Source organism: Chaetodon trifascialis, chromosome 16 (genome assembly GCF_039877785.1).
Source record: "Chaetodon trifascialis isolate fChaTrf1 chromosome 16, fChaTrf1.hap1, whole genome shotgun sequence".
Lineage (NCBI taxonomy): Eukaryota > Metazoa > Chordata > Actinopteri > Chaetodontiformes > Chaetodontidae > Chaetodon > Chaetodon trifascialis.
Genome location: NC_092071.1, coordinates 20,091,796 through 20,119,298, shown reverse-complemented (window position 1 = coordinate 20,119,298; position 27,503 = coordinate 20,091,796). Strand labels below are relative to the sequence as shown.

The window sequence follows — 27,503 nt, the reverse complement described above, 5'->3', positions numbered from 1 at the left end:
ATTTGCTACATGAAAAACATCAGGAAATGTTATGAAAGCACAAATGATTTGGTTTGGGGATAATAAAATAAATGTCTTGAGGTGAATGTTAGCTTTAATACCAACAGGCAGTGTCAGTGAGTGTGTTTTCTTTACATGGAGGATTTCTCACTTTTAAACAAACGTCTTCATATGTTTATTATTAAGAACTGTATTTGCAGTTATTCATTCATTATTGTGGGGGGGTGTTTTTTTTTTTTTTTTTACATTAATTACAATTCTGTTCACAAATGTGAGTGTGAAGTTAAATCTGAAGGCACAAAAGGATGCTTTTAATACAAAACATCTCCAGAAATTCATATAGCCAGTGCAAACAATAATATTTACATTTGATTTGTTACAGAAGCAGACACAGATTCAAAGTGTTGAAAGGTATTATTTCGGAGCACAATTCTGTGAAGGGATAAATTAAGCATACATTCATTGTGTTAAATATTTATTTAGATACCAAAGAGACACTGATTGTGTAAAAGAAAAGCTTCATCCAGTCTGACATAATATAATATATATATAATGTATAATTATTGAGAACTTCACAGTGCTTAAAGAAGAGACAGTATTACTGCATTTATTACATTAACTTTACAAAGAAAGAATAATCTTATTGTTTTTCAAAATAAAAGTGTAACATCTTCGAGATAAGCTCAGACAAATGCAGAAATAATAACAAAGAATGAAAGCCGTTCTACAGTTTTAGGCTGTAAAATCCTACAGATCAAATTATTAACATATTAAGGCCTACAACATAAAAAAGCTTGCATCAAATATTTTGGAAATGCAGCACCCTCAGTGTATTTTATTGTTATTAAGAGTTTTGATTTCCACTCAGAGTCAAACAATTTCTGTGCAAAAACAAACAATTTTAGTTAAGCACTTGATAAGTCTAGCATGCTGTGGAAGTAAACATTTGATAAATTACCTAGATATTGATTGAGTCATCCAGAAATACAAAAGGTCCTGGATGTGGGGGTTCCTTTGCATTCCCCCTGTGTTCCCAGAACCAGTTTACGTAAAATCCAAACAGATTAAGGCTCCTCTTCCCAGAAAAGGTATATTGAGGAAAAATCTGTGTCACTGCTTTGAAAAGAGGCTTTTGTGGAGCTGTCAGGAGGGATAGGGCAAGACCAGCTGAAAAACTAAGAATTTGTGAGTCACTGCAATGGCCAAAGTCTGCTGCCTTGTTCTCACATTCCCAGTGACAATGGAATTAATAACTGGCACTAGAGGTAAGATGCAGACAAGCTAAAACCAGTTTATCATTCTCCCAGAATCAAAAAGCATGTTTAGAGAGGAGCCTTGTAATTATTTGAGAGCATGTGGCAGGTGAATCACTGCATTTTAGCTCTGAACTTGAAGATACTTGTGTTGGCAGCGTGGTCATGAATGTAGAATAGGACTTCATTTAATTGTCAATCCCAGTTTTTTCATTCAAAAATGTCACTAAATGTATTTTTCCTCCAAGAAGTTGTTTATTATTAGATGAGATCTCTCTTTTTTTTTTGATAAACATACACAGGCAGGCAACTTTTCTCCACTGAGAGTCCCTCATCACTCACACTGTTTGCTTTCACTTTGGTAAATGAGGATAAAGTGGAATTACAACAGTGCAAATATTTAGAAAAGTACATGTAAAAATATTAGGTTTTAGAGATTTTTGCCATTTAAAATTAAACTCCCGAGCGTGGCAGCGTTTAGAGACACAATTCTAAGATTTGGTAAGTGAAAAATCACGCTGATGTTTACTCCAGTTAAATATTATGCATTTTCAAATATTTCACAGTAATTTGTGAGTGTCTAACTATTTGATTTGTCAGTTGCTACCTTGCTCAATAATTTCTGAAAACTTTTTTGTTGAGGGCACATTTACAGGCAGTTGAAAATCCTCCTGTTGCTGCTGCTGCCTCTTTGAATTTATTTAAAAACAAGCAGAGATTATAAAAACTAGTTTTTCACTCATTTTTCGTTCCATGTGAACAGCAGGATGTTTTTAGATGTAAAATGGAGAGGTTTAATGTCAATACACAGACAGTAATTTGTGGCCTAAATAAGCTGAAGCATTAACATTCAGAGATGACGGAGAAATCCTAAAAGCAGGTCTTTGATTATAAGATTGTAATTCAAAATTAAGATGTTATCCTAAATTCTTCATTTATTTTGATGTGACATTTGAATGGCTTTCAAAGCATTCATAAAAAACCACTTCAAAAACAAGACTGCAGCTGGTTACACACATTTATTTCACACACCTTTGTGTTATTCCCCCTTCCACATAAATCCTTAGAAAAACACTGCAAAAAGCTCTAATTCGCCCTTAATAAAAGTTTCAGTAATCCAATTAATGATTTGGATCCAAAAACAATTTACATATAAATGTGAAATATGCCAGAAATGATTTGGGAATAATTAATCTTGTGAAATATAAATCATTCATAATCACCGTTTGAATCCATCAGACATAATCCAGTATTTATAAAGACACAGATCTGTATCTGATGGAAACTTGGATAAAATTATAAGAATACATTTTTGTTTTTTTGCAGTTTGTCATCTAGTAAAAATCTGTGAAGTAGGTTTGAGATCTCTTATGATCAAAGTGATGTCTATGCTGTATATATGTGCACATATACAGCGTACTTCCAGTGCGGGATCATTATCAGATAAACATCAGCAAGTCTCTAGTGAAACATTAAACACACTTTTTTCCTACTTCTGCTCTTTTGCAGGACTTTGCCACCCGAGCCAAAGTGGCGGTGCAGAAACTCATCCAGCGGGTGGGATTCTTTGGGATTTTAGCCTGTGCGTCTGTAAGTCAAAGCACACTTTTTACCTATTTTTTTTTAATTGAAATATTCTTCACCCTCACAATGAGGTTCATCAGTTTAAATCATTCTGTCTCCTTCACATTGATGCTGTATTGACACTGATGCATCCTTCTAAGGACATGGCAGTTCTGAATTGTTCAACATGTGAAGAGAAAGTTCATTTTACAGAACGTTCAAGTGTCACATATTCTCCTGGCATTATTAGAGACCTTGTGTAGGTGTCCCTGTTTGCAAAAGAAAAGATATGACATGAATTTCAGTGTCGTGCTGCATTGTTTCATGTCTTTCTATATGATTTGCTTTGTATTGCTTCAGGTGAATTTACACAATATCAACATTAACTGTCTGTATTGTTTTCCCCTAGATTCCAAATCCCTTGTTTGACCTGGCAGGAATAACATGTGGACATTTTTTGGTCCCCTTCTGGACTTTTTTTGGTGCAACACTCATTGGGAAGGCAGTCATCAAAATGCACATTCAGGTGAGCTGCTGCAGTTCAGTAATATACATCAATGTAAATAAAGTCACGGCTGAATTAAAAAAATAAAATAAAAAATCTGTATTTCTTAGAAATACAGTTGAGACTTGGAGCAGTAAAGCACTTTCACAGCACTGGATGTGCAGGACTGTTCTTTTATCTCTTCTCTTTTCATTCTACAAAGCAACAAAAGTTGTGTGTGCCAAAGTTTGAGACGTGCGTACGTCTTTAATTTTGTTCAGACAGAGAAAGGTTTTAAATAATGAATCACACTCATGCACAGCATCTCTGCACTGTACTCGGCTGGTAGTAAGGAGGCCATTTTGTGCAGCCAGCGTAGGGGGAGTCAACCATTTTGTGATTGCAGCTGCAGCACCTCCAGTACATTGCACAGTAGACCAGTCAGACTGCAGCACATTGAGAACTTAAAGGAAAATAAAAGACACAGCTTAACCCCATAAGAAGAAAGTGCTGTTTGGAGACTTGGCATCACAAATGTGTCGTCTAATCCCAGAAAATCCTCAATTTGCGTCCAGGAATTTGCAGTATGTCTGCGATTACTGCCAGGGGCTCGACTTTCTGTTGTCGAAGCAAATGCTGGAATTTGCTCAGTGTGACACAGAGAGGAAGGGTTAAAAGCAAAGCGTTTTCTTTTCACTCGGCCTCATTCCTTATCATACGCAGAAAGCATTGTCCTGCACCAAACTGAGAAAAAAGGTGGGGGTGAACCTAGTGAGCGCCAGCTAAAGCAGATAAACATTGTCTGTGGGAGGTGATGGAGAAAGAGAGACGGGGGGGGGTGAAGTTTGAGGAAGGGAGGGGGGGTTTGCATGCATGGCAGGCACAATCACACACACAGTACCAGATTACACCCAGGGGTCCCAGGGGCCTCCGCTGACAGAGGTGTGTCCATCCCCGTCTCACGGAAAGAAAGACTTCACCCGGTTCTCCGGCATGTCTGGGGGCCCCAATCTCTCCTGTAGCTGCTTGGTTGAATTTTCCTCAAGCTGAGGTTGTGCTTCTAATGCAAATGATTTAGTAGTTTCAGCAGAAAACAGGAAGCATTAGAAGAAAGCTCACTGGAAAGCAGGTGACGCGCTCCCTCATGGGCCAAGAGGGAACAAAAGGGGATTTTGAGGCTTGTGGTGTGTGGGTGTGCATATGTGTGTGTGTGTGTGTGTGTGTGTGTGTGTGTGTGTGTGTGTGTGTGTGTGTGTGTGTGTGTGCTTCAAAGCATGTTTTTGATCTGGGTTTGTACCTGTGCTTCAGGTGTGTTCCTAGCATTCTCCAAGGAGAGGCTTTTTTATTCTGCCTTGCTTCTGTCTTTTATGCTCATTGAGCCTTGTGTGTGAATGTCCACTGCTGAGCGGTTAACACCTTTGTGACGCAGGAGCTCTCTGGAGGATGACGGCTGATGTCATGGAAATACACGTGTTGAGATAGGTGGTTTTGCAGAGAACAGCAGAGTTGGTTTGGCAGAAGATGGAGATTTTTATGGAGCAAAAGTGAAATGAGAGAATTGTTACTCTGTCCCCTTTTGACTTTAAATTATCACAAAAACACAACATTTAAAGCCAGATGCTCTCACTTCCACATTACTGTCAATTCACCCAGTTCATCTTCTTGTTAATGAATGTTCCTGTTCTACTGAGAGCTGGTGTAATGTGTCCTCCTTGTTACTGTGTGTGTGTGTGTGTGTGTGTGTTTGTGTGTGAGAGACAAATTTGTTATGACTGGGATGTGCGCAGCTCTTATCAGCATTAACAGCTGACTGAAATCAGCGAGTCAAGACTATGTCACCGTCAGTTTCCGAGCAGACACATTTAAGGCATCTTAGTCAGCTTTCTTGTGTCAGCCATCTTGCTGTCCGTTCCTCTTTGCTTTGTGTTGGATGATACATCAGTGTCTTTTGAGGAGATGTGGGAGTACAAAATCCCTATTCAAGTGCATTACTCCGTAACTGACTGAAGTTGCGGTGAGGGATTTACTCACTGTACCGTCTCATGTTTATTTTCTGCGAGGCAGAGGACTAGCACAACAGCAAATGTCAGTCTTTTTTTTACTGTTGTAGATGTCAAGTCTAAGTCTTGTTATTTCTGTGACTTTGCCAGCATTTTGACTGCAGGTCGTCCGTTCATTCTGTCTGGCCTGCACTGAGGTCCTGAGGCTTAACACGCACACAAATTTAAAGACAACCAAATGACAATGCATGTATGGCCTGGATGACATGTTACATAGCCGTGCAGTGAACACTGCAGCTAAGCACTGATCAAAGAGCGCTCTCACGTGAAATTAAGTTTGTCATAGAGGCATCCTGATGCAGCGCTGTCTTCAGTGGAATCACATGAAAGCGATGCAGCTGTCACTTTTATTTTTCTTCACTTAAAATGTCATTTATCTTACTCTGTTTGTCTCCTGTAGTCTTAGTTTATAGTCCAATGGATGGTTTGTAGTCCACACTTTTGTTGTTTTAAACAGTCTTGAAGTTATTGATGGTTGCAAAAATCCTCCGTGTGCAGCATTTGTTCTTGAAAACATCAACCTAGTGTAATTACCTTACTCAACAGGCTCCACTATTGCCATGATCTGTATGTCAGGAAGTAGTGTTTCATTTCATTTGATCAGTACCAATTATAATCTGCTTATCATGAGGCTCACCTAATTACAAATCCAAGAACAAAAACTAAATAACACGAGGCCTTTGACCGCTGGTGGCCTGCGTTAGATAAGACAGTTTCACATTACACTAAATATTCTTCTAATTGAAGCTACACATTTATATTGAGTGAAATATTCAAACCCAAGATGACATTTTTATGGCTCCGTCATTACATAAAATGGAAAATTCTAGATGTCTCGTGTATCATTTTGTACACTTTTCCCTGTAATTCGGCAGTATATATTTAGTATCTTTGAAAACCTTGGGATCTGGACGAGGATTTAAAATAAGGTTCTGCGGGTTTGAACAATCCTCTTTTGCACAACATGAGTTTGTAATGATGGACCTGCCAGAAGCTCTGTTGGGTTAAGCCTTTCTAATGTCATGTTGAAGGCATCCTAGATGTTACTGGATCAAACCACATTTTTAGTGGTCACAACGCATGTTTTGTTTATAAGAATACAGTAGCCTACAACAACTCAGAGGGCAAGTGAAGGACTTTGAGATATCCGGTCAATTATTAGCACGCATGTTGCTGCCCCCCTGCAGGTGAACGCAGGGCTGATATGAGCCACAGTGGCAAGCAGTGGCCTGTCTGTCCATTCTGGCCCGGTGACTAACAGGAATCAGTCCGGACAGGAACCGGCCTCCAGACCCCCTCTGAAGCAATGACACATCTCCTTTGATTCCTGCACTCCTCTATCCATCCATCCTTTTATACACACACACACACACACACACACACACACACACACACTGACAGCCGGTGTGATGTGCTGACCTAGTGTACTGTGTCAGTTATGTGTCATAGAGCCCAGGCCTTTTATTTCTTGCCCTCCATGACAAAAGCTGCTTTTAGAACAAACCGCCTTGGTGGTGCAAGGCATGGGCTCAGGCATAATGGGTAGGGTGTGTGTGTGGGGGAGTTAGGAATTACTGATCAAACTATGATGCACATACTGCCTTGTTCTGAACCCCAGCAGTGACCTCATGGTTCAGTAACTGACTCGCTCTTTCTGTGTCTTTCTTTGTCATACAGAAACTGTTTGTGATCGTCACCTTCAGCAGGCACATCGTGGAGCAGATGGTCTCCCTCATCGGGTGAGTAAGCCTCAATGAGTGTGTGTGTGCGTGTATTTGCTCACCAAAAAAGTACCCTGTGGGGTGTGCAGCTATCACACACACCAAGAGTTAATGCAGAACTTGACAGTTGAGGGACCTTTTGGATGGTCATGTGGCATTCAGGTAATTCATGTCTCCTTGTGTGAAAGCTGCCTCCTCCTCTCTGTGACTGTGATGAAGGTCACGCAGTGTCAGAGGTGGCTTTGAATATGTTCTTTCAGAAGATGACTTGTTGCTGTACCGTGCTTGAAATGCTTTGTACAGACCTTGAAACAGAGGTTTTGTCACATTTTGTTCCCCTTTTGGCTCCTTGCTCTGCTGTAATAGTCTACATGGTGATTAATGGCTTGGATTTTTCCACTGAATGACTATGGGCATGAACATGTTCTGGCTGCTTCACAGGACGGGATGAACTCTTGTCTATCATAGAAACCTCCTTTCTGCTTTATCTCTCATGATGCACTGTTGTTGCCCTTTTAACCAATCGGTTGTTACCTACCTGATCTCATAGGGAGCTCAAGCCAACAGAGGGGGTGGCTTGAGAGTGTCTAAAGATGGCTCACCGTGACCCTCTTCTCATTTTGATAAAATAAGGCCCTTCAGGTGTCAGACCTCTCAGGCAGGATGTGCCTGGAAAGTCTTGGGAGGAAAAAAAAAATCAAATTTGATTTTCCCCTGAGAGAGATTTCACAAAGGAAACGTATATGTCAGTTTTTGTGTTTGCCCAGCTGGAAGCAGCCTCAGTGTAGTGTTGACTATACCAACGCCATTGTTATTTTGTAGGATTAATAGACTGGTTTTACCATAAAGCCATCAAACACAGTCTGGATTTGAAGACGTAAAACCAGTCAAACTTTTAGATAAAATATCCAAAACTATATGTAATAAAAATCTCACACATACACATACACACACACACACATACACATACACACACACCCTCTTTGCATCTTTCAAATACAGGCTAATCATAAAAGAAGTTGAATTAGACTTGGTGCTGGGTGTGTGTGCTGATGGGTGCCATGATGAGTGTCCTTGTAGAGATGCCAGGGACTGCAGCTGGAAACTGCCCTCAACACACCTGCTGGTGGGAGTGCCATTTATTACACACACAGACACATACACATTAATTCGTTCGTGCACTCCCGGTCTCTCACTCACACACACACACACACTTGCTGAAATAATGCGATGAGATTGCATCAGCTCTCTTCCTTTCCATGTTGTCTTTTTGCACATTAGCTTTCTGAAATGTAATTTGGAAGACTTTGGTGAGAGACGGCTTCTGAATAAGGTGTTGCTGCTCTTTTCTCTGCGTATGTGTTTTTATAAACAGCACTTGTATCCTGTTTTAATGCCACGAAATAAGATAAGTTGCAATTGAGGTGTGATCAATGAAGCCTAGATCACACAAGCTTTACAAGAAATTGAAAAATTGAAAAATTGTGTGTGTGTGTGTGTGTGTGTGTGTGTGTGTGTGTGTGTGTGTGTGTGTGTGTGTGTGTGTGTGTGTGTGTGTGTGTGTGTGTGCTGGGTTGTGAAAGACATGTCACCTCTGGCAGTCACTGTTCATTGAGCTGCAGACTCAAGGTGGCAGATCATTGGTTATTGACAGGTTTCAGTCTGACTCATGACCCGCTTCTTCTCGAAAGGAAGTTTCCCTCATTACAACTTGTCAACTGTCAGCTTCCTTCCTCACTGAGGCCTTCCCACCTTCCCCTCTTATTCTCTGCATGCTGCTTTCACTCTCACTCTCAATCACGCTGCACCTTATGAATGGGTGACAGCCTTTCAGTTTGAACCCTTTAGGTACTGACAGACCACAGTGTTAACTATGCAGGTCCTTGAAAATAAATTTACACCTCTACACCCGTTGAAATGCAGACACCTGCAGTTGCCCCCACATACTGTGCATAGCCGTGGTTCCATATACACACACATACACACACAAGCTGAAGCATTTGTCCTCTGGGTGCCTTGTTTCTCAAAAATCCGTAATCATTTCACTTTTCAGTGAAACATTTAAAACCTGGCCTTTGTTAAAATTGCTTTCTAAGCTGATTTATTCTTTTTTTTATTTTCAATTGGGTGTATGTAAACAGTTTTCCACAAAATTCTTATTTCTTGACGTTGCATAAACTCATTCCTAAATGATTTAGGGGCATCCCTGCAAGATGTGTCTGATGATCATTTTTTAAAACTTGTTGTGCAGTCTGATAGCTTTTTAACATTTGAGGTATTTTTGCTTATCCCTCGTGAAATGTTGAAAGCACACGGAGTATTTGCTATCTTTTTCAGCTGTTTTTGTTTCTCTCATAAAATTCACTTTGAACGAAATGTTTCTGCTCGATGATTAAATAAAGAGCCAAATTGTGTGTTTAGTGAGGAATTTTAATATGAAGGCTCCGTTTGTTTTTGTTTGCTTGGCTCTAGATTTAGTATCTGTAAACTGAGAGAACAGTATTTGTATTTGTGGGTGACTGAAGTGACCGTTGGACTTTGGCCGTCGTGATTTCATTCTCATGTGACATAATACAATACTACACAATTCATTTCCTGCTCTTTGCCTGGCAGGTGAGCTAGTTGGCACACCCACACATAGGCACACAGAGGACACAGAAGCCACTGGCTGTAACCTCTTAGAGTTTCACACGTCACAGAGCATGTTTGTACTGAGATGTATTGTATATGAAATGATCTGAAAAAGACTGAAAATGTCCAAAATGCAGAACCATTATCATTTTTTGATGAAGCTATTTATCATTATTTATTTGATTTAAGTTGATAATTATTTGATTTTAATTTATCAGCTTCCTGTCACAACACATAATCACATCCTTCACTATGAGCCTGTCAGAACTTGCTGTTTGTTCAAACTTAACAAGAGTTATTTCACTTGGTGAATCCCCTGATTTTTTGTTGTATTGTGACCTTTGGTGATTAAGAAAGGCCAGAGCTTCTTGACTTTCAATGGGAGTGAAAACACGCACTTTTGCTGATAAGAAAAATGATTGTGTGTGTGTGTGTGTGTGTGTGTGTGTGTGTGTGTGTGTGTGTGTGTGTGTGTTTGTGCATACTATATTTGAGTGGCACATGTATTTAATAACTTAGATGTGAGGATGGAAAGCTGTTGATTTCAGAGATAAAAATGCTGCTCTGTGATTGTCAAGTGAAATCTGCCGTTCAGTGCAGCAGGGCAGGTGATTAATGCTTTATTTGTAATATGCCTGTGATCACGCTGAAGGATATTTTCTTATTCACTCAACAGGGAGTGTCCACAAATCCTCCTAAAGTTTCATTAAGAAAATATTATGTGTTGCAAAACTGTGGCACTTAGAAATAGTTGTGCAGCAATCGGAGATGTGTGTCATGATATAGTCATATTATGTCTTACTCAATTAATTTTGGAAATGATCTGATTTTCAAATATGGGCCATTTTTATGCATATTTCTAAGCAGTTTAAATCAGGAAAGTAGTTTTTCTCTGAATGACAAATGGAAAACAGTGTGCTAGAGAAATTCAGTCTCACAAAAGAAGTTTTTGGATCTAAGGCTTAAACGTCAGGAGGCTCTAAAACTGTCAACAGCCATTTTCATCACCTCTGTTAACAAAAATGACCAACTTCAGTTTTTTTTTCTTTTTTCTTTTTTTTCTAGCTGGAAATAAAATGTAGAGAATATGCAAAGGACCTTTTTTAGAACAAGTTGAACATAAGTGACTGAAAATTTCCATTATACATTTATGACTGTCTGATGTTCCCTTTGAGAGCTAGACGAAAAAAAAGCTTTGGTGGAAAAATAAGTTCTGTCCTTTGACAGTTGTTCAATCAAGTGAAGTGTTCTTCCTTTTTCAACTGTTTTTCCAATTACTGCCTGTTTGGGGCAGAAAAATGGGTGTCAGGCATTTCAAACTTGATGTATTACTTCGTGTGTATTGTGGAAACAGATTCTTCTATCTCTGGCAGATAGGTTTCGCTCCTGTTTTCCTGCAATGCAAAGCATTTAAGGTTAATTCTATAACCTTCTGTCAGTAGTAGTAGGACAATAATAAAGATACTTTTGCTTTGAACTGCCAGCAAGTCACAATAAAAGCCTCCTGAGATTCCTTTTGTGCTGATAAGAAGGAGTGATAGCCAGGTCAGATGGAGCTGTGTGTCTGATCAGACTTGTTAGGGTTCTTATGTCCTGTGACTAATGTACAGATGTCTCCACTTGAAGATCAGCCGTGCGTGTACAGTCATTGTTTAAGTTAGGAGAAAATTCTGCAAAGTCACACTGAGCAGGGCTTTGATCAAGATCTGAAGCAGTTGTATGTCATGATGTTTCATGCTGTTATTTACTGTACGTAAAAGTGTTCATTTTGCAGTTTTTCACCTCTAGTCATAAAGAAACACTGCACGGGACAAGTCTCCAGAGTGTGTAGAGTTGATGAAAATAAAACCAGGCTTTAGACATTTTTGTAAGTCAGTGTCCTTCTGTTGTTAGAACAAAACTTGAACTTTTGAATTGGATTATATCACCCAAATTTAACAATATACCTTACCTCTCTGGATCTCTCAGAGAACACTTCACACCCTGAGAATAACCCTAAAAAATGATCTTGGTTACTTATTCCTGACCATGTCATGTCTTATCCAATAACATGCAAATTTCCTACCCTTGAATTTTGTTGAATTTAATTTGAAATTCAGTTCAGTGACCCCAGAAGAACTTCAGAGAATGAACAAGCCACTGTCAGTGTGCTCCATATAACTTCAGGGCAACAGATTTATCCATTTTTGTGCCCAGTCCTCCCTGCCCCCCTTTCTCTTATCTCAGCTGAGGCTTCATCAGCCAGTAAGGTGGACACATACAGCAGGAAAAGCATGCACTAATGAAACAGGGAGCTTTCCTGTGTTTGTAATGCCGTCTGTGCCTCCGGTCTACTCGTTTGGTCTGTTGGGAGTCGCTAACTCTGATTCGTGCCACTTTTTCAGAAGCCATATATGATGATATGTGAACAGGAAAAAAATAGAAGCCCCTAATTACGAGAACAGCTGTAGTGATGAGGCCCATTGAGTGGCTTTACTTTGAAGTGCTGGTGATTCACCGTCTGCAGGAGTCCACTGTGTTTACACCTTGTCAGTGGTGACTGTGGCGGCACTGGGTTTAGTTTCTGTTAAGGTCTGGAAAGGCACAAAGTGCGAGCTAGGTCGTAATAGTAGTTACGTTTGTGAGAATGTAGAAAAGAACAAAAGTGAGGGGAGAAAAACACGAACAATAACAGAGACACTATTATAGCTTTATCTGAGAGTATCTAATTTCCTGGCTTTGCACCGGTTCTTTAAATGACTGTGACTTCTCAGTAATCCATCATCTTGATTGAGTTAGCTGCTCTTGGTGTCTTCTATTGAGCTTGTCAAATACTTCAGACTCATGTGTCAAGGGAAGGACTGTCACAGTCAGGCTCTTGGGGAGAAAGCCATTGAGGTGCAGAGAGGAAGAGTCGACACCTGAAAAGGTTATCCAGTAGAAACCGGTGTGTTGGGGGCCGCAGGGGGAACCCTGCACGTCTCCATGAGAATGCATGCATCTCCATGTGAGTCCATCTCAAAGGCAGGAGGCCATTACCAGCTCAATGGGCCTGCAGATGGCTGTTCCTGCCACACAAGGCTGTCGGCATTAGAGGATCACCGCAGGTTGACGGCCCTGCTCAGAGGGAGGCCGGGGGAGAGTCACAGGTCAGGGCAGGGCAGCCAGGGGTTGTATGAGCCGCTGACTGGCTCATACTGGAACTTTCCAGATCACAATCAGCATTTTCACTCTATTATAATGAGAGTAAAGCTAGACACCAGTTGTTTTAATTGTCGTGGTATACCGTAGCTAGGTACTCTAAGGTTGTTATTGGATCAGTTAACAGAGTTCAATTACTTCAGATTACTCAGCTCACTGTAAACTCTGCGTTTACACTGTTTGATGTGATCTCTTTCTGTGTTTTGGTTCTGTTTGTTTGAGGGGATTTTATACGCAAAAGACTAACTTCATATGATACCCACTGGTTTTTCTAAATTAGCTTAAAATAAACTACTAAATACATTTTTGCACAGAACAAGGTGTGTGGATTTTGTCTCCCATCATCCACTTACTGTAAAGTACATTTTTGGAAGGGATCTTGATTACAGCAAATGAAACCTGTTAAAATGTTCATATGATTATTGTTTTAAGACAGACCTGTAAAATCGTGAACCTATCCTTCAATGTAATCCATTTTCTTCTTATGTTCCTATTTCATGCTACGCTGGAGGTCACCACATGTTCTTCTTGACTTTAACTATCAAGTAACTCAAGGAAAGTTGAGTTACTGGAGAAGTGAAATTGCTGAGAACCATGCAAATCAAACTATTCTGGGTTTCCACAGTTGTGCAGTTATCTGTGTGTGTGTGTGTGTGTGTGTGTGTGTGTGTGTGTGTGTGTGTGTGTGTGTGTGTGTGTGTGTGTGTGTGTGTGTAAATGTAGTAGAGTTCCAGGAGAAAAGTCTGTCACTGCTTGTTTCCACTGAATTTCACCCATCTTGAGCACACCCCCCTAACTCATATAGAAAGTAGGTTTGTGTGGTTTCATACTGAATGTGAGGTTGTCTGTGTTGAAGGTAGCTGCGGCGTGGTCTTGTTAGAGTTGACACCTCGCAGGAAGGGAATTTTTTTTTTTATGTTCTCTACTACACCACATACGTCTGTGTGAAGCAGAATGCACCAATTTAGGGCAAAGAGTCTCCCTGATCAATCGATATCTTTTTGTGTATAAATATCCGAGACAAGTGAACTGCAGTCAGTGCTAAAGCTTAGTAGTTGATGTTATTTTACATGTGGTGATGTGGTACACCTTAGCAGATGGAGACCGTTAATGGTAAACAAATAAAAATCCACAATGTCAGTATTTCCTTAACCATTTACGCTCCAGATATTCCTCTTTGAGCTATATGACAAAGCCTTCCTGTTAACCCAATCTGCTAAAAGAGAGTATTTTTGATCCTGTTAGTCACTGGGTGTGCTGGTCACCTGAGAAGCACCCTGACAAAGATGGCATTGATCAGTCCTTCCGAGGCGTGCCGTGCTCTCTTCCACAGTCAGATGCCTCACCGAGGATGACGGGATCAGAGGCAAACAGGGCAAGGCAGCGGGAGTGAGGGATGGGGCGGCAGGTTGCAGCCGACTCTTTTTATACAGCGTCGTTAAGTTTAATGCGAGGCCCGGCGGGGCGTCCATTTTCTCATCTCCCCCACTTCCATTCTGATTACCTTGGCCCACAAGCTCTGACAGAAATACAGAGGCAGTAACAGTCAGAGAGGTTTGACTGTGAGCCAAAAGGTCCTACCACAGTCATTTAGAGTAATATTCAATCACGCAAGAAGACTCATTGTTCAGATCGTGTACTGTAGGCCTATTTCTGCACTTAATAGCATACTGAGGGACACGTGAAGATCTGAATGTAATTGTAGCTTTGATGAGTGAGTGTGTCTTGTCTGTGTGTGTTTCTGTGTGAGAGAGAGAGACACAAAGACAGGGAGAGGTCAGATGTGTGTTCTAGGCCTGGTGTCATATTATGTGCCTCTCAAGCACAGTGTGCGTCCCAGGACTTCCTGCTTTATTCATCCCTGATTCATTTGTTTTGGTCTCCTGTCTCACTGTGCCACACTTCACACGCCACTCACTCATCAAATAATTCTTGCACATGCTCAGGCCAAGGCCATGAAATTACTAATGTATTTATTCGTCAGGATGGCAACTGGCTTGTATGTTGTTTTTGGAAACAGTACGCCATTGATTCATTTTTAGAGAAGCTCATTTATCAAGGGAACACAACGTGACCTTGAGCTCTTAATCAGCATCATCCACTGAAGTGTATTGTTCTGTAAATCCCATGAACATCGTAATGTGTGCTGTAATTTCACCAGTTGTCATGAATATGTGTGTTTGTGTCTCTGAACTGTGAGAGGAGTCATCCCAGACAGACCCTGACTCAGAGGCCAGCCGGGCAGCCGTCCGGACCCCTCTCCCCTCCCACCCTGCCTCCACCACACCTCAGTCAAAACAGGCATCACAGCCCAATTCACAACAGCAACAAGTTACAGAGAGGGAGCAGAGATAGTAAGGAGGGTTGTTTGTGATCATTGTTACCGTAAATATGCTCAGTATTGTCCAGTTGTGGATAATCTGTGAAAACCAGGCCAACCATAAATCTTAATTATGAGGAGGCTGTGTTGTGTTTTATTCCAGACACATAAATCATTTGCTTATTATTTTATTTCATCAGACCTCAAAGATTCACCACTGTGAACACAATTTATTACTATGCAAATCTTCGGTCTTGATTGCTTTGGCATCCTAAATCAATTCACACAATCTAACTGTTTTATTGGGAAATAATGGAGTTTTTTGTGAGATTTTCTACATTTCTTCAGTGCTGTTCCAGCATGTTGTTGCACAAACATCAGGAACTTTCACTTGTCTTCACTCGGTGGCTCCTAACCACAGTCTCTACAGCATGGAAACTCAAATACAAGGCTATATGTACAACTGAACAGAAGATAAACCAGATAACTCTCATTATTTTTGCCAATTTGATTGTTTTTTTTTTCCATCTGTCTTGTACAAAGTTTGTGACAAAAAACAGATTTAATCGACCTTGCTGCCTGTGTTCATGGTGAATCTTTCCTTGTTGTTATGTGAGGAAGTGACTTTTACAGCAGCCAGAGTAGATCTTGCAGCTTTTTAGCGGAAGATAGACGGCATGTTGTGGCTTTTGACAGGTACATGTAATGTACAGTATGTGGTTGTCTGAGCAGCATATCACAGTGTATATGAACCACAATGATTCCATACAGTTCCACAGTGTTCTGTATACTGAAAAAATCCCACACATACACTTTTGTGCTCACTTGCTAACCTGCTGTGTTGGATTAGTGGCATACATTGCGTTTATGGGACAGTCGAGCTTCAAACGGTCTCAAGTTCTCATTTATTCCACGTGCCATTAATTTTCCACCCCGTGACCTCGTTTCTTTGGTGTGTTTCTGCCCTTCACATTTATTTAACATGTCGTAATGTGTTCATTCAACCCCTCTTGTGTGTTTCACTGTTTTTGGGTTTTCTGACTTGCTGCAAAGTTTCCCATTTGGGACTAATAAAGTGTGCATTTAAGTAGAAATACAGTAGGTGTGGTTATCACCAGGTCATTAGGTGTTCACTTGAAAAGAGAGCTAGACGCTGTCCCATAGGAAACAATGTCACCATACATCCCCTACAGCGGCCATTACTCCAAACATGACATCACAGGATGGATGGAGACACCCTGAGTAACCAGTGATGCCCTCAACATCTTCCTCTTTTTCTGTTCCTCTACCTCCTCCTCTATTTCCAGCCAGCCTGCCTGTCGCTCCTGCTCTACAAGTAGCGGTATGACTTGTCTGGATGTGTCTCCAGTCAGATCTGAGTCATTGAACAACCCTTTCTCACCACTGGAAGGGTCCAGGGCTGGTTATCCAGTGACCTAGCAACTCCACACACCTCCACACTTAGACCAAGAGGGTCTGTGTGGGCATGCCGACCTTAACCTGGGGAGTCGTAGGGGTTGGAGGGCTGTTTTATGTGGCTGTCTGGGAAGTGAGAGGAATAATAGACTGCTATAATTGGTGCCCCCTGATTTCCTGGCAGCACTGGCAGCTCCCAAGAGGATAGCATGTGTCTGAGCTTGTGTATATGTGTGTGCAAGTGTATGTCTGTGTGCTGGCTGACACATGGATGGCTGTGGAGCAGGGATGTGATAAACACACTGGGCAGGGGGATCTCCGTCCAGGAGTGGGCTCCATACTTTAGTGGTGAAGTCATTGGGAAAAAGCCCGGTTGAACTGGAGGAGGAACACACACACACACACACACACACACACACACACACACACACACACACACACACACACACACACACACACACACACACACACAGATATTACCTTACAACATCTGCACGTGAATCCACAGTTTACTTACAATAATTTGAAGCACACTCCTCGCATCAAAATTCCATAATTTCAGCACCCAATAAAATCAAATTGGAGCAGTAGTAATTTATCAAGTTGATAAAAAGAAATGACTCAGAGTATCGGTGTTTTGCACAGACATGGTGCAGAGGTCCAAGCTTCAGTACCTCAGGTCAGAGCATCGCCTAACCACAGTGAGCATGTGCGTCTTGCGGTGTCGGTGCTGTTATGTTAGGTGTGAACTGTGGCCTTGTGGAGCATTGGGTAACACTAGCGATTGCCTAAGCTAGTTGTTGTGATGATGTTGTAACCAGTTGGACCTGGCCAGGGTTTGGATGTCATGTGAGCCCTTGTTCTCTATCATTCCCCTGCCTGGGACGTCAGGGCATGTGTGTTTGTCTGCATGTGTGATCTTGTGTGTGCACACTTTTGCGATTTCATTAACATAAGGAACGAGAAATCATGTGTATTGGAGGGCCATCGGAGGTGGCTGCCTTCAGAAGGGGCAGACAGGTCAAAGGTCGCCTCTGACTCATGGCCTGTGGAATTTTAGTTGTCACTAAATGAACACAGGACGCCTAAACACGCTCCACACTCCACAAGAGCAGCAGGAAATGATAGTTCATTAAAAAATGAGGCTGAGATGGCGTTCACAAATTAACCCTTCATTGCAAATATCAGGCTGCAGGAAGATGAGAGATGTGGGGTTTTCCCACCATTTTTTTTCTAAGCTTATCTCCACTGATTATTGATCAAGTTAGCCTCGTTTCTTGGTTAGCAGGCGGACTGGGCATATTCTCTAAAGGTTGAAGGTGAAGGTTAAATGGCAGTAGGAGTGGAGGCTGGAGTATCCTTCCGTAAAAAAACATTTCCATCTCTCAAAAGACCAGACATGTAGCATTTGGTACCTAATTGTAATTTTGAGTCACAAACTTGGAGCAGAAATCGCTGTTTTGTACTATAACTTGCAGCCCAGCAACACGCATTGCACAAAAGGTACAAATACTATATGTCCTTTTGGCTGACTACTCTTAAGAAATATGTGTTGGTCGCCTTATGTGTGGAGATGTCCTTTCTGTAGTTCAAAGGGATTTTTTAAGTAAGTAATTAATTAATGAATTAATTAATTAATTTTATTTATTTAATTATTTTTTTTCCCAAGTCCAGATTCTTAAGCAGAAGGAGGTAATAAGAACTTTTGTATTGATGAGGAACTGGAGCTGTGGAGGTTGCCCTTACCTTTAATATGTAATTTTCTCTTTATCATTTAAAATTATTTGTTTCTGCACAAAGAAATATAATATTTATACCTCATACTTTATTTGTGTGTGTGTGTGTGTGTGTGTGTGTGTGTGTGTGTGTGTGTGTGTGTGTGTGTGTGTGTGTGTGTTGATGGCATCTAATCAGCTCTCCTTCCAAACGCTGAATAGCTGGTTAAATTAGCTGTTGTTTTGATGCACTAATCTAAAATTGAGTTTGATTCTAAAGTCCACTAATGGGCAGGATTGTTGAATTTCACTAAACCCACTGATGCATATTGTCAAACAGTTTCTTGTTCATATGTTTATGTGGCACAGTTGTATGGTATGACCGCACTGAGAATGATTTGGAAAAATGTAAAAAACAGTGATCGGTTCAATGGCGCTTTGTAGGACGGTGGTGGTGCTGTGGTTTCTCGTCTGTCTCTGAACAACAGGAGTTCATGTCCAAAAATATTGATCAAACTGTGTTTGAATTTATTTTTGGATAAAGTGGTAATCCCCTTCTCAAAACACAATCACTTTGCATACTTGAATGGCACAGAGTTGAACAAAGCCAGCGTGTATATGGATGGTGGATGTCAGTTTTCTGTCTGTTTTCTGCTTTATTTGAACTCATCACACATCCAAACAGCTTCATACCTGCATCAACAAAAACCTAAACTCAGTTGTTTGAGCTGCTGAGCTCCGCTTCACACATGACACACACAGTGAAGTGTTAACACTTTTAATACTTTTAACGTGCTGATTCCTTCAACTATCATTGCTACAACTTTGCATTTTATGTGTATCCCCTTGATTTCTATTGTTCATGACATCTGATAAATTCATTAATAAGCATGTCCTTGTTGCAGCTAATAAATTGTTGAGAGATTTTGTTTTTACTGCTATTTTTCAGGATTTTTTCTTTCTTTTTAATTTATTGTTTAATTTAGTGACTAACCAAAAATGTTTTCATGGAGCTACAATCCTTTGCTCTTCTGTATCGAGCAGTCTGCATGTAACTATTTGATGTTGATTAAGAAATGATTTACCTCATCCACTGCTTGTGTTCAGGAACATGTGCAGGTATATGCAGTGCACCTATAGTGTCTGTAATAAGCCATATGTATTTACTGGGAATGATTTTTATAACCCAGGCAAGTGAAGCATCTTATGCTTTTTGCACAGCTTCTGGAACTAATTCGATCAATTGGAGAACAGCTGTTATAAAGTTTGATAGGATCCACACATGCTGGCTTGTGTGCTTGTAAAACCACCTACATTTAAAAACTTTTCATTATCTTTATTATTATTTTTTTTAACTATCCCATATTTTTCTCTCTAGAAGAAGGAAGTGAGAAGAGTCGTATTTTATAGATCTGTTTGGATTAACTGCAAGTCTTTTATACTTGACAATAAACTTGTGCCCTTATATGTTTTTGGACACAGACACACAAAAAGGAGGATTATTTTGAAATACATAGAAGAATTGGGGGTTTTTTAAAATGATGTCTGACAATAATTTGTGTGAAAATTCATTGTCAGTTTCTGTCCGCTTCAAATGATGAGAAAAACAGCTGGAAGACAAAAACTGTAAATTAAATGTCATTTTAGGCACATTTCTGTCACAGCTGTCTCGGCTGATTCAATAAAAATAGAGAGGTGAATCTGTTAGCTTTATTTTCATCATGAGTAGTTCTGCATTTTTGAGATTTAATTAAGAAACAAAATTATGTAACCAACAGGCATGCCCTTCGTATTTTTTTAGCAAGTTATACTTGCCATAAGTTGATACATGATCAGTTTTTGTTAGAAATGAACCTCAAAAGTTCATACAGAAATTTGTCAAGAGCTTTCGGAGTGTAAAAATCAAGCTTTTAAAAAACGTTAGCTATTTAAAAGGGGCTGTAAATAGTTTTGAGTTTCTGATTTATTTCCCTGTTTCTCAAGGCCACAGTGTTTCAGAGCCTCACCGAGGGAAAAGAGATACAAGTGAGGAGTTTTCTGTAACTCTCACTTAAAGCACAGGATTATAACAAACCAGTTGTTTAAGTTTGTTCAGTAGCTGCTGGGTAAATAGTTCAGGCTTAATGTTTGCCAAATTATATCTTATGACTGTTATAAATTTCAGCTTCCAGTTTTTCTCTGCCTCACCTCATCTCAACTTTGAAAGAACTATAAATACTCTTTTGAATTTCCAAACTTTTACTGAACATCAAATTCAACTTTTACAGCAGTTACAGTGCAGTACAACATAAATCTATTCATTACATATGTTTAATGTGTGCACAAGGTACACACATTTCTCATTTAATTCCAGTTAACAGGAAACTCATTTTATCTCAGATTAAGAAAGATAATCTTGTGAACCTCTTTCACAGACACACACAGATGTTCAGCAGATACTCACGGATGAATTCTGAACACACTTACAGCAGAAATTCTTAAATCCAACAATTTCACAACCCCTTCTGCAAAAAGTGAAAATATATTCCCAAAAAGCACAAAATCAGCAGATTTTTAATGGAAAGACCAAGAGACAGTCCTGACTGTGAGGCATTAAAAGCGTGTTTTAGACTGCTAGCTTTGAGCTTCTTTGTTGGTGGATTTGCCCAGGCTCATGACTCAGTATTGCTCATCGTGTAGGAGATGATTCGCCCGCCATTTCTGAAAACTGTTTCTCTCACTCTTTGTTCTTGCCTGTTTACTTCCATCTGCTGAGCTGGTGTGTTTCTGCTGTGTTTTCTAACCATACTTGTGCAAGCTCATGTTCATCCAGGTTATATCTTTTTAAAATAGTTTGCTAAGTTTCTGTGTGTGTAGATGTTAGGAATTTGTGAAGTGGGGGGATGGGAATAGGAGAGGCTTTGTTTCCCTCCAAAAAAAAAAAAAAAAAAAAAATCCTAGCTTGATTTTTGATACCGTGTGTCCTAACCATTTTCTCTTGTGTAATTCAAAGCGTGATCCATCTGTTAGACTTCCTGTCTGCTTTATGCCCATTCACAAGTAGGATATCCATTACCTGGTATAAAGTTAATCATTACTAAAAGGCTTCCTTGTTGTAAACTCAATCATTTCACACAATGTGTTTTTTTCTCACCATAGCATAGGTGTGTGTTCGTGTATCTGTGGTTGTGTGTGCGTGTGGAGGTGGGGAGAGACGGAAATTACTTGCCTCCTTCAGAGAAAGTTATCAGCTATAAACTCAACCGTATGTGACATGACTGCCCACGCAGACCTGCTGTAAAATCTTTGATGTGTCTCTGAGCTTTGATGATGCCACGAACAAAAGACGTATAAGCAGAACATAAGGAATGTTTTGAGACAATAGCTAAGGGGATGTAATTGACTGTGTATATCCACAAAAGAGAATAAGTGAAGGTCTTTAGTATGTATTTGTTTAGTGATTAATCACTAACTCCAGCCTAGGGATGGGCCACTGATTCGCTATTCTAGGGCATTCTCTGCAGTCTCTCGCGTCTTTTTTTTCTTTGAGTGTGTGTGTGTGTTGGGGGGGGAGGAGGAGGGGAAGGGGGGTTAGTAGTATGCTTGTAGTTGGTGGCTAAATCTTGTAAAGGGTTTCCTAATATGGGCTGTCTTACAGGAGCGCCCTCCCTCTGTGGGCCATCCCCCCCAGATCTCAGCCAGTGATGACACAGCTCGGGTACGACTCACTTCCTCATTAATTGGCTGAAACCAGTTCTTACAGGAACCGCCTGTGATAAATGTGAGAGTTCTGAGAAGTCGTTCATTTCTCCTCGCTGCAGCGGCAGAGGAGGCACTGCAGGGGAGTTGAACGAGTTCACCGATGTGTGTGTGTGTGTGTGTGTGTGTGAGAGAGAGAGAGAGGGAGAGGAAGCCGAGCATGTGTGTGTGAGAGAGAGGAGAGGAGAGGAAAGGAGAGCAGAGCAGGAGAATGTGGCTGACTACTGCTGTCGCGGCTGCTGTATGAGGACCAGACAACTTCCCTTCTTATTTTCTTCTATTTTCATTTCTTTTTCTTTTGACTGTTTTTTGTTTTGTTTTTAAGCAGCGCTGTTTCCTATAGCTGTGGTACAGTCTGTACTTTTTTCTGTGTGTGCGTGTGTGTGTGTGTATGTTTGTGAGTGTGTGTGTGTGTGTGTGTGTGTGTGTGTGTGTGTGTGTGTGTGTGTTTGTGGGGATGAGCAGTGAAGGGATTGCACTCGTTGCTCTCTCGGTCTTTCTCTCTTCTCGGAGAGAGGAAGCAGGGGAGACCGACACTGTACAGGACATAGGACAACATGCTTCCCTTTGTTGCTGCCCTTGGGCTGGTGAGTAACAATGATGTGACGTGATTTGTGCCCCCCCCACCCCCCCACCCCCTTCTCTCTTCTTCCTTCCCTCCCTCATTCCCTCCTCTCCCCCCCACCCCCCACCCCACCCCCCCCACCCCCGTGTTGGTTGAGGCAGAGCTGTTCCACTGCTGGGTGCGGCACTGCAGAAGCCCTTCAGGGAGTACTTGGAGGCCCAGAAGGCCAAGCTGCACCATCATGCTGGAGAGGGGATCCCAACTGTAAGTACAGGGGCCTGAGGCCCCAGCTCACAGCCTCTATTCATTCACGTGTGCGCGCCAAGAAAAGAATGCGGCCCCCTTACTTTTGCCTCTTTCACTCCTTCTCCCTCTACTTTTTTGTCCCTTTCTTCTCTTTATCTAAGCCTTCCTTTATATCTCTGACCCATTTTCTCTCATGGACACAATTCATTCTGTCCTCACCCTCTTTACCTGTATCCACTTGCTTTCACTTGCAAATTTAAATCAGTTTCACATATATTTTTTAAACCTAATTTCATGTTCATAGTAGAAATGTTGATGCTGTAGATTTTACTATAACTTGTAGTGATACAGTAGATTACAGAGACTTGTTTAGGGCCAGAATGACAGAGTAGGGTAGCGCTGCACTGGGCGGGCTGGAGGGGAGGGAGGAGAAAGAGGGGAGGAGGAGAGGGGCCAGTGTGGGGTCTGGCTCCACTCGCTGTATTGAACTGTACTACTGTAGAGCGGGGCGTGCTGACTCATGCTCCATCTTACCAATTGGGAGTGTGTGTGTGAGTGTGGTCACTCCCCTATGTGTCACACACACACTTGCACTCGGTGCCCCGCCTGAACCCAGCACTGACTGTAGACCGGGGCGGGGGCCCCCCCTCCGCCAGTGACAATCCATCAAAACCCCCCTGTCTAGAACAAAAAGAGCCAGTTGTAGCTGAAGCCTATTTCTCTTTCGAAGCTTTTTTCCCTCCTCTCTATTTCTCACTCCCTCTTTCTCTCTCTTGCTCTAAGTGATTCATTGAAAACGATTTTTCTTTTTTTATGCGCTTACTAGGAAGGAGAAGAAAAAAGCATAGACTGAGTTGCACAAGGACAGATTAAGGCATTTCTAGAACAATGTTCCTTTTTTCTTGTAACTTGAGCCTCCTGCAGTTACAGGAGAGAAGCGAGGCAATTTAACTTGGTGGAGGCAGGCTGCAGGCAGGGGTCAGTGGGGGCGTTAGGAGGGAGGACGGTGGGGGCTGCCGCGTGTTTTATTACCCCTGATCTCTATCTGTCCTGCACATGGAGCTGGATCCCCACCTAGCCTACAGCATCAGGAGCAGAGGGGAGAGCAGGGTGTCGGGTGAAGGGGGGGGGTGGCCCTCAGTTTACTGACCGAGCTCCTCTTCTCTCTCTGCTCTCTGTGGTTCCTGGCAGGAGGAGAGCTGGCTGTCGTGGCTCTTTGAGAAGGTTGTGGTCATCATGGTATGCTTCTTTGTCTGCTCCATTGTCAACTCCATGGCCCAGAGCTACGCCAAGCGCAAGCAGCAGGAGAAGTACTCGGAGGGCAAGACAGAGTGAAGGCCAGCTAGCACAGAGAACCATCAGGAGCTCCCAACACTCCTTTCCTCATTTCTGCTCTCCCTCCTGGCTGATGCCCCACCATTATCTGAAGCAAAATATCAGCCCCCATCTGGTTTCTCTCTTGTTATTGTAGCAACATGTTTATATTGAACTTGGACTTTCATTTCCTTGCTTTTGAAGGCCTTGCATTTGGTAGTGATTTCCACGATTGTTCTCTGTGAGGTAGGTGCTTGTTTGGGTCCGTGCGAGTAAGCTGTTGCATTGTTAAGTGTCTATGTTGGTGCTTTTAGCGGCTCCTGAGCACGTGAGAAGAAGCTGCTGGCAATAGTTCTCCTCAGTGAGGCCTTAAGCTGCACTGTTTGTTCCACTAGAAGAACCTTAAAGTCTTATATGTCCGTAGAGTCACTTGAGTTCACTTCATTTGAATAAGCTCGGATTATTACTTTTGATTATGTAGTGTGCGTCCTGTAAAAGCAGCGTTAAGTACTTGGTTCAGTAACCTATTTATTACTATCTATATCTGCTGGTTTATTAATGCAATATTCTGTATTTATTACTGTACTGTAGAGTTGTTGTGCAAGTGTTAGCTGTGGTTGGATACGACATGTGAGCGGTCTGTGAATAATTGTGTCCACCTCAGAGCCATCTCATTTCTACATTTTGTAGAAGTCAGCTGTAGTGGAGATGTTCATAAATGTTTCATGCTGTTCGTGGTGCGTTAGATGACCACTTCTTTTGTGTGTGCAGTCAAGCCCATCTTGGTACTTTTGGATGAGAAATGATAAATTGGCCATGAATCACCCTGCTGGTCCCTTTGTCTGCCCTTATTGTTCTGCTTCCAGGAAGAGAGCACATGAGTCAGCCCGGGGCTACTTTACCAGATGCAGCCATATATTGAATCAGATCTACGACTGTGTGTGCGTGCCTGTGTGTGAGACGGAGAGCGAGACGGAGATAGTAGGTTGCGTTTGCGTAGCTGCCACATTTGTTGCTCTCCCTTTTATCTTTTATGGATTAAAGCAGATTGTGCTCCACTTATAGACGAGGAGTCTGCCTGGACGTCTTAGTATAGCAGATAGTAGCTGTTCCCTTTAACTTAGAGACAGTCTGTGTCATGGTAAGTGTTTTTCTTTGTCTTCACTTGTCCACGGAGCTTTTTTTTTTTTTTTTAATCCTTTTTTAACCGGGGTGAGGACAGCAAGCTCGTGTCTGACATTACAGGAGCAGCTCCCGAAACAAAACTCTGCATTTCTTATGATCAGGGTTCATTTACCCTGTTTCTGCTCATCGGATAACGTCAGCTGGCTCTCGATATATGCAGTACCTTCTTTTTTTTCGTAATTGCCAGTGAAATGTGCTATTTTCTTCTCCCTCTCTGTACCGCTGCTGTGCTACGCTGGACTGAGCACAGTGGGCGCTAGAGCAGGCACAAGCAGGAGGGAGAAAAAAGAAACCCTCAAGCGCACAGTGAAAAGCGTCTGTGCCGTTACCTCGGCTGAACCTTCGAATGAACTCGTTGCACTGCCCCAGTCACGGAGCCAGGAGACGAATCACTCGAGTAGATTCAAAACAGAGGGGTACTGTTGAGCGCGCTGAACCCTGCGCTCTGCACAGCCTCTAGTCAGAACATTCACATCTCCTCTTTTCTGCTGTCATGGTAAGTCGGATTAGGATTTTATTTTCTTTCTTTAATTTTTTTTTTTTTTTCATTGTTGTCATGTCTGTACATGCATACGTCTCAGGCATGTCCGTCACTCTCTCGGCCTGTCAGATAGCTTATCAGACTGGTGTTGGCTGTTAAGATTGCAAGGCGACAACAGTCTGTAGGCTGTCTGACATTTCGGGCTCTTTCATCTGACCAGCATCCTGTTTTGTCCTCCTTCTGTTGTTGTCATTGTCTCAGTTAGCATCAGTTCCCATTTAGAGGTGTGTGCTGCGATGTCACTTCTCTTTATCCCAACCGCTTGTGAAACGTCAGAGACATGGGTCTATTGTTTATTTCCTCCATGCTGACGTCTGTGAGGGTTTTTATGTGGTTTTATGTGGGGAACTGTGTATTCGCATGTTTGCAAATGCAGATGTAGTGAAGTCAATAGTGTACTTTTGTATATATGTATGTGTGTGTGTGTGTGTGTGTGTGTGTGTGTGTGTGTGTGTGTGTGAGAGAGAGAGAGAGAGTTGGCTCTGTCCTCTTGAATTTCCAGTGAATCCAGACAGTACACACCTTATTGCAACACATCACATTGTGACACCCAGCCCTAGGTATGGTACACACAGTGCTCACCCAGCTCTCCCCTTCCCTTTTACACTTCCCTCTTCTCTTTTACTGAGTACTTTCTTCTGTTGCTTAATGCGCACTTTTTTGTAGAAGGCTGCATTTTATTGGAACAACTCTCTTGAGGGGGTGTTTTTCTAAGGGCCACAAATTGGTAATTATACAAAGCTGAAAATCATTGCTTGACCAGTGGATACTTTTGCCGCAAAGCCTCAGTTTTATTTTAGATTCTTTTTTTTTCTAGAACAGAGTAAAAGGGTAAAACTTTTTCCTGGTCATAAAAGCAAAATCATTGGATAACACTGGAATGGCTCGCTGGCTTAGAGAGTGTTTTTCTTGGCAGTTTCAGGATGTCCTGTTCCATAAGGGAGCCCCCTTTTGGCATGCCTGTCTGAATGTGTGTGTGCATGTTTGTCTAGAAATTCTGTTTATATTTCAATGTGTAAGTGCCTGTATTTCTTGTCTAATAGATGTCTGTACCTGGGTTATTTTAAACGTGTATGAAGTGTTTTTTTTCCATCTGCTTTCACTATAAATAAAGTCTTTCGAAAAGAGGATTGGTCTTCTGTTCATTGTGTGATAAGTCTTGACCACACTAGGCTGGTGTTGACCATCAGGCCTCCAAAGAATCTCACGTCAGCCGAGAAAGAGGGACAAGGAGGATACTGAGTCCATCACAACTCCGATTTCCCGTCTTAAGTTTCACATCCAAACACTTATCACATTACTGATTTGCTCTCTCCACGCTGACATCATCTCCATTTCAGATTCCAAGTTAAGCATTAGCTCTGAGTTGTGAATCATAGCTACAGTTATACTCCTGTTGCTGTATTTAAAGTCAACACTCTGACTATAAAATAGAATTTGTACTTGTATTAGTAAATTTTGATTATGTGAAAAATTATTTGACACACAAAGTGCAAAAATTCTACATTTAAAAGAAGTTTGCTATGACCTACATTTAGGTAACTTGCTATGAAATAAACTAAAGCAGAATT

General features: G+C 41.5%; 1 protein-coding gene across 2 annotated transcripts in view; it reads left to right on the top strand.

The window, feature by feature from the left end:
* Positions 1-27,060, top strand: part of LOC139344548 (vacuole membrane protein 1-like) — a 58,723-nt gene extending 31,663 nt beyond the window's left edge. For both annotated transcript variants that reach the window (XM_070982830.1, XM_070982831.1), the window contains 5 exons: positions 2,763-2,843; positions 3,226-3,342; positions 7,038-7,099; positions 22,808-22,910; positions 24,084-27,060. In XM_070982830.1, the coding sequence (XP_070838931.1) occupies positions 2,763-2,843; positions 3,226-3,342; positions 7,038-7,099; positions 22,808-22,910; positions 24,084-24,227 (507 nt within the window). In that variant the 3' untranslated portion in view covers positions 24,228-27,060. The remainder of the gene's footprint in view (positions 1-2,762; positions 2,844-3,225; positions 3,343-7,037; positions 7,100-22,807; positions 22,911-24,083) is intronic.
* The last annotated feature ends 443 nt before the right edge of the window (positions 27,061-27,503 follow it).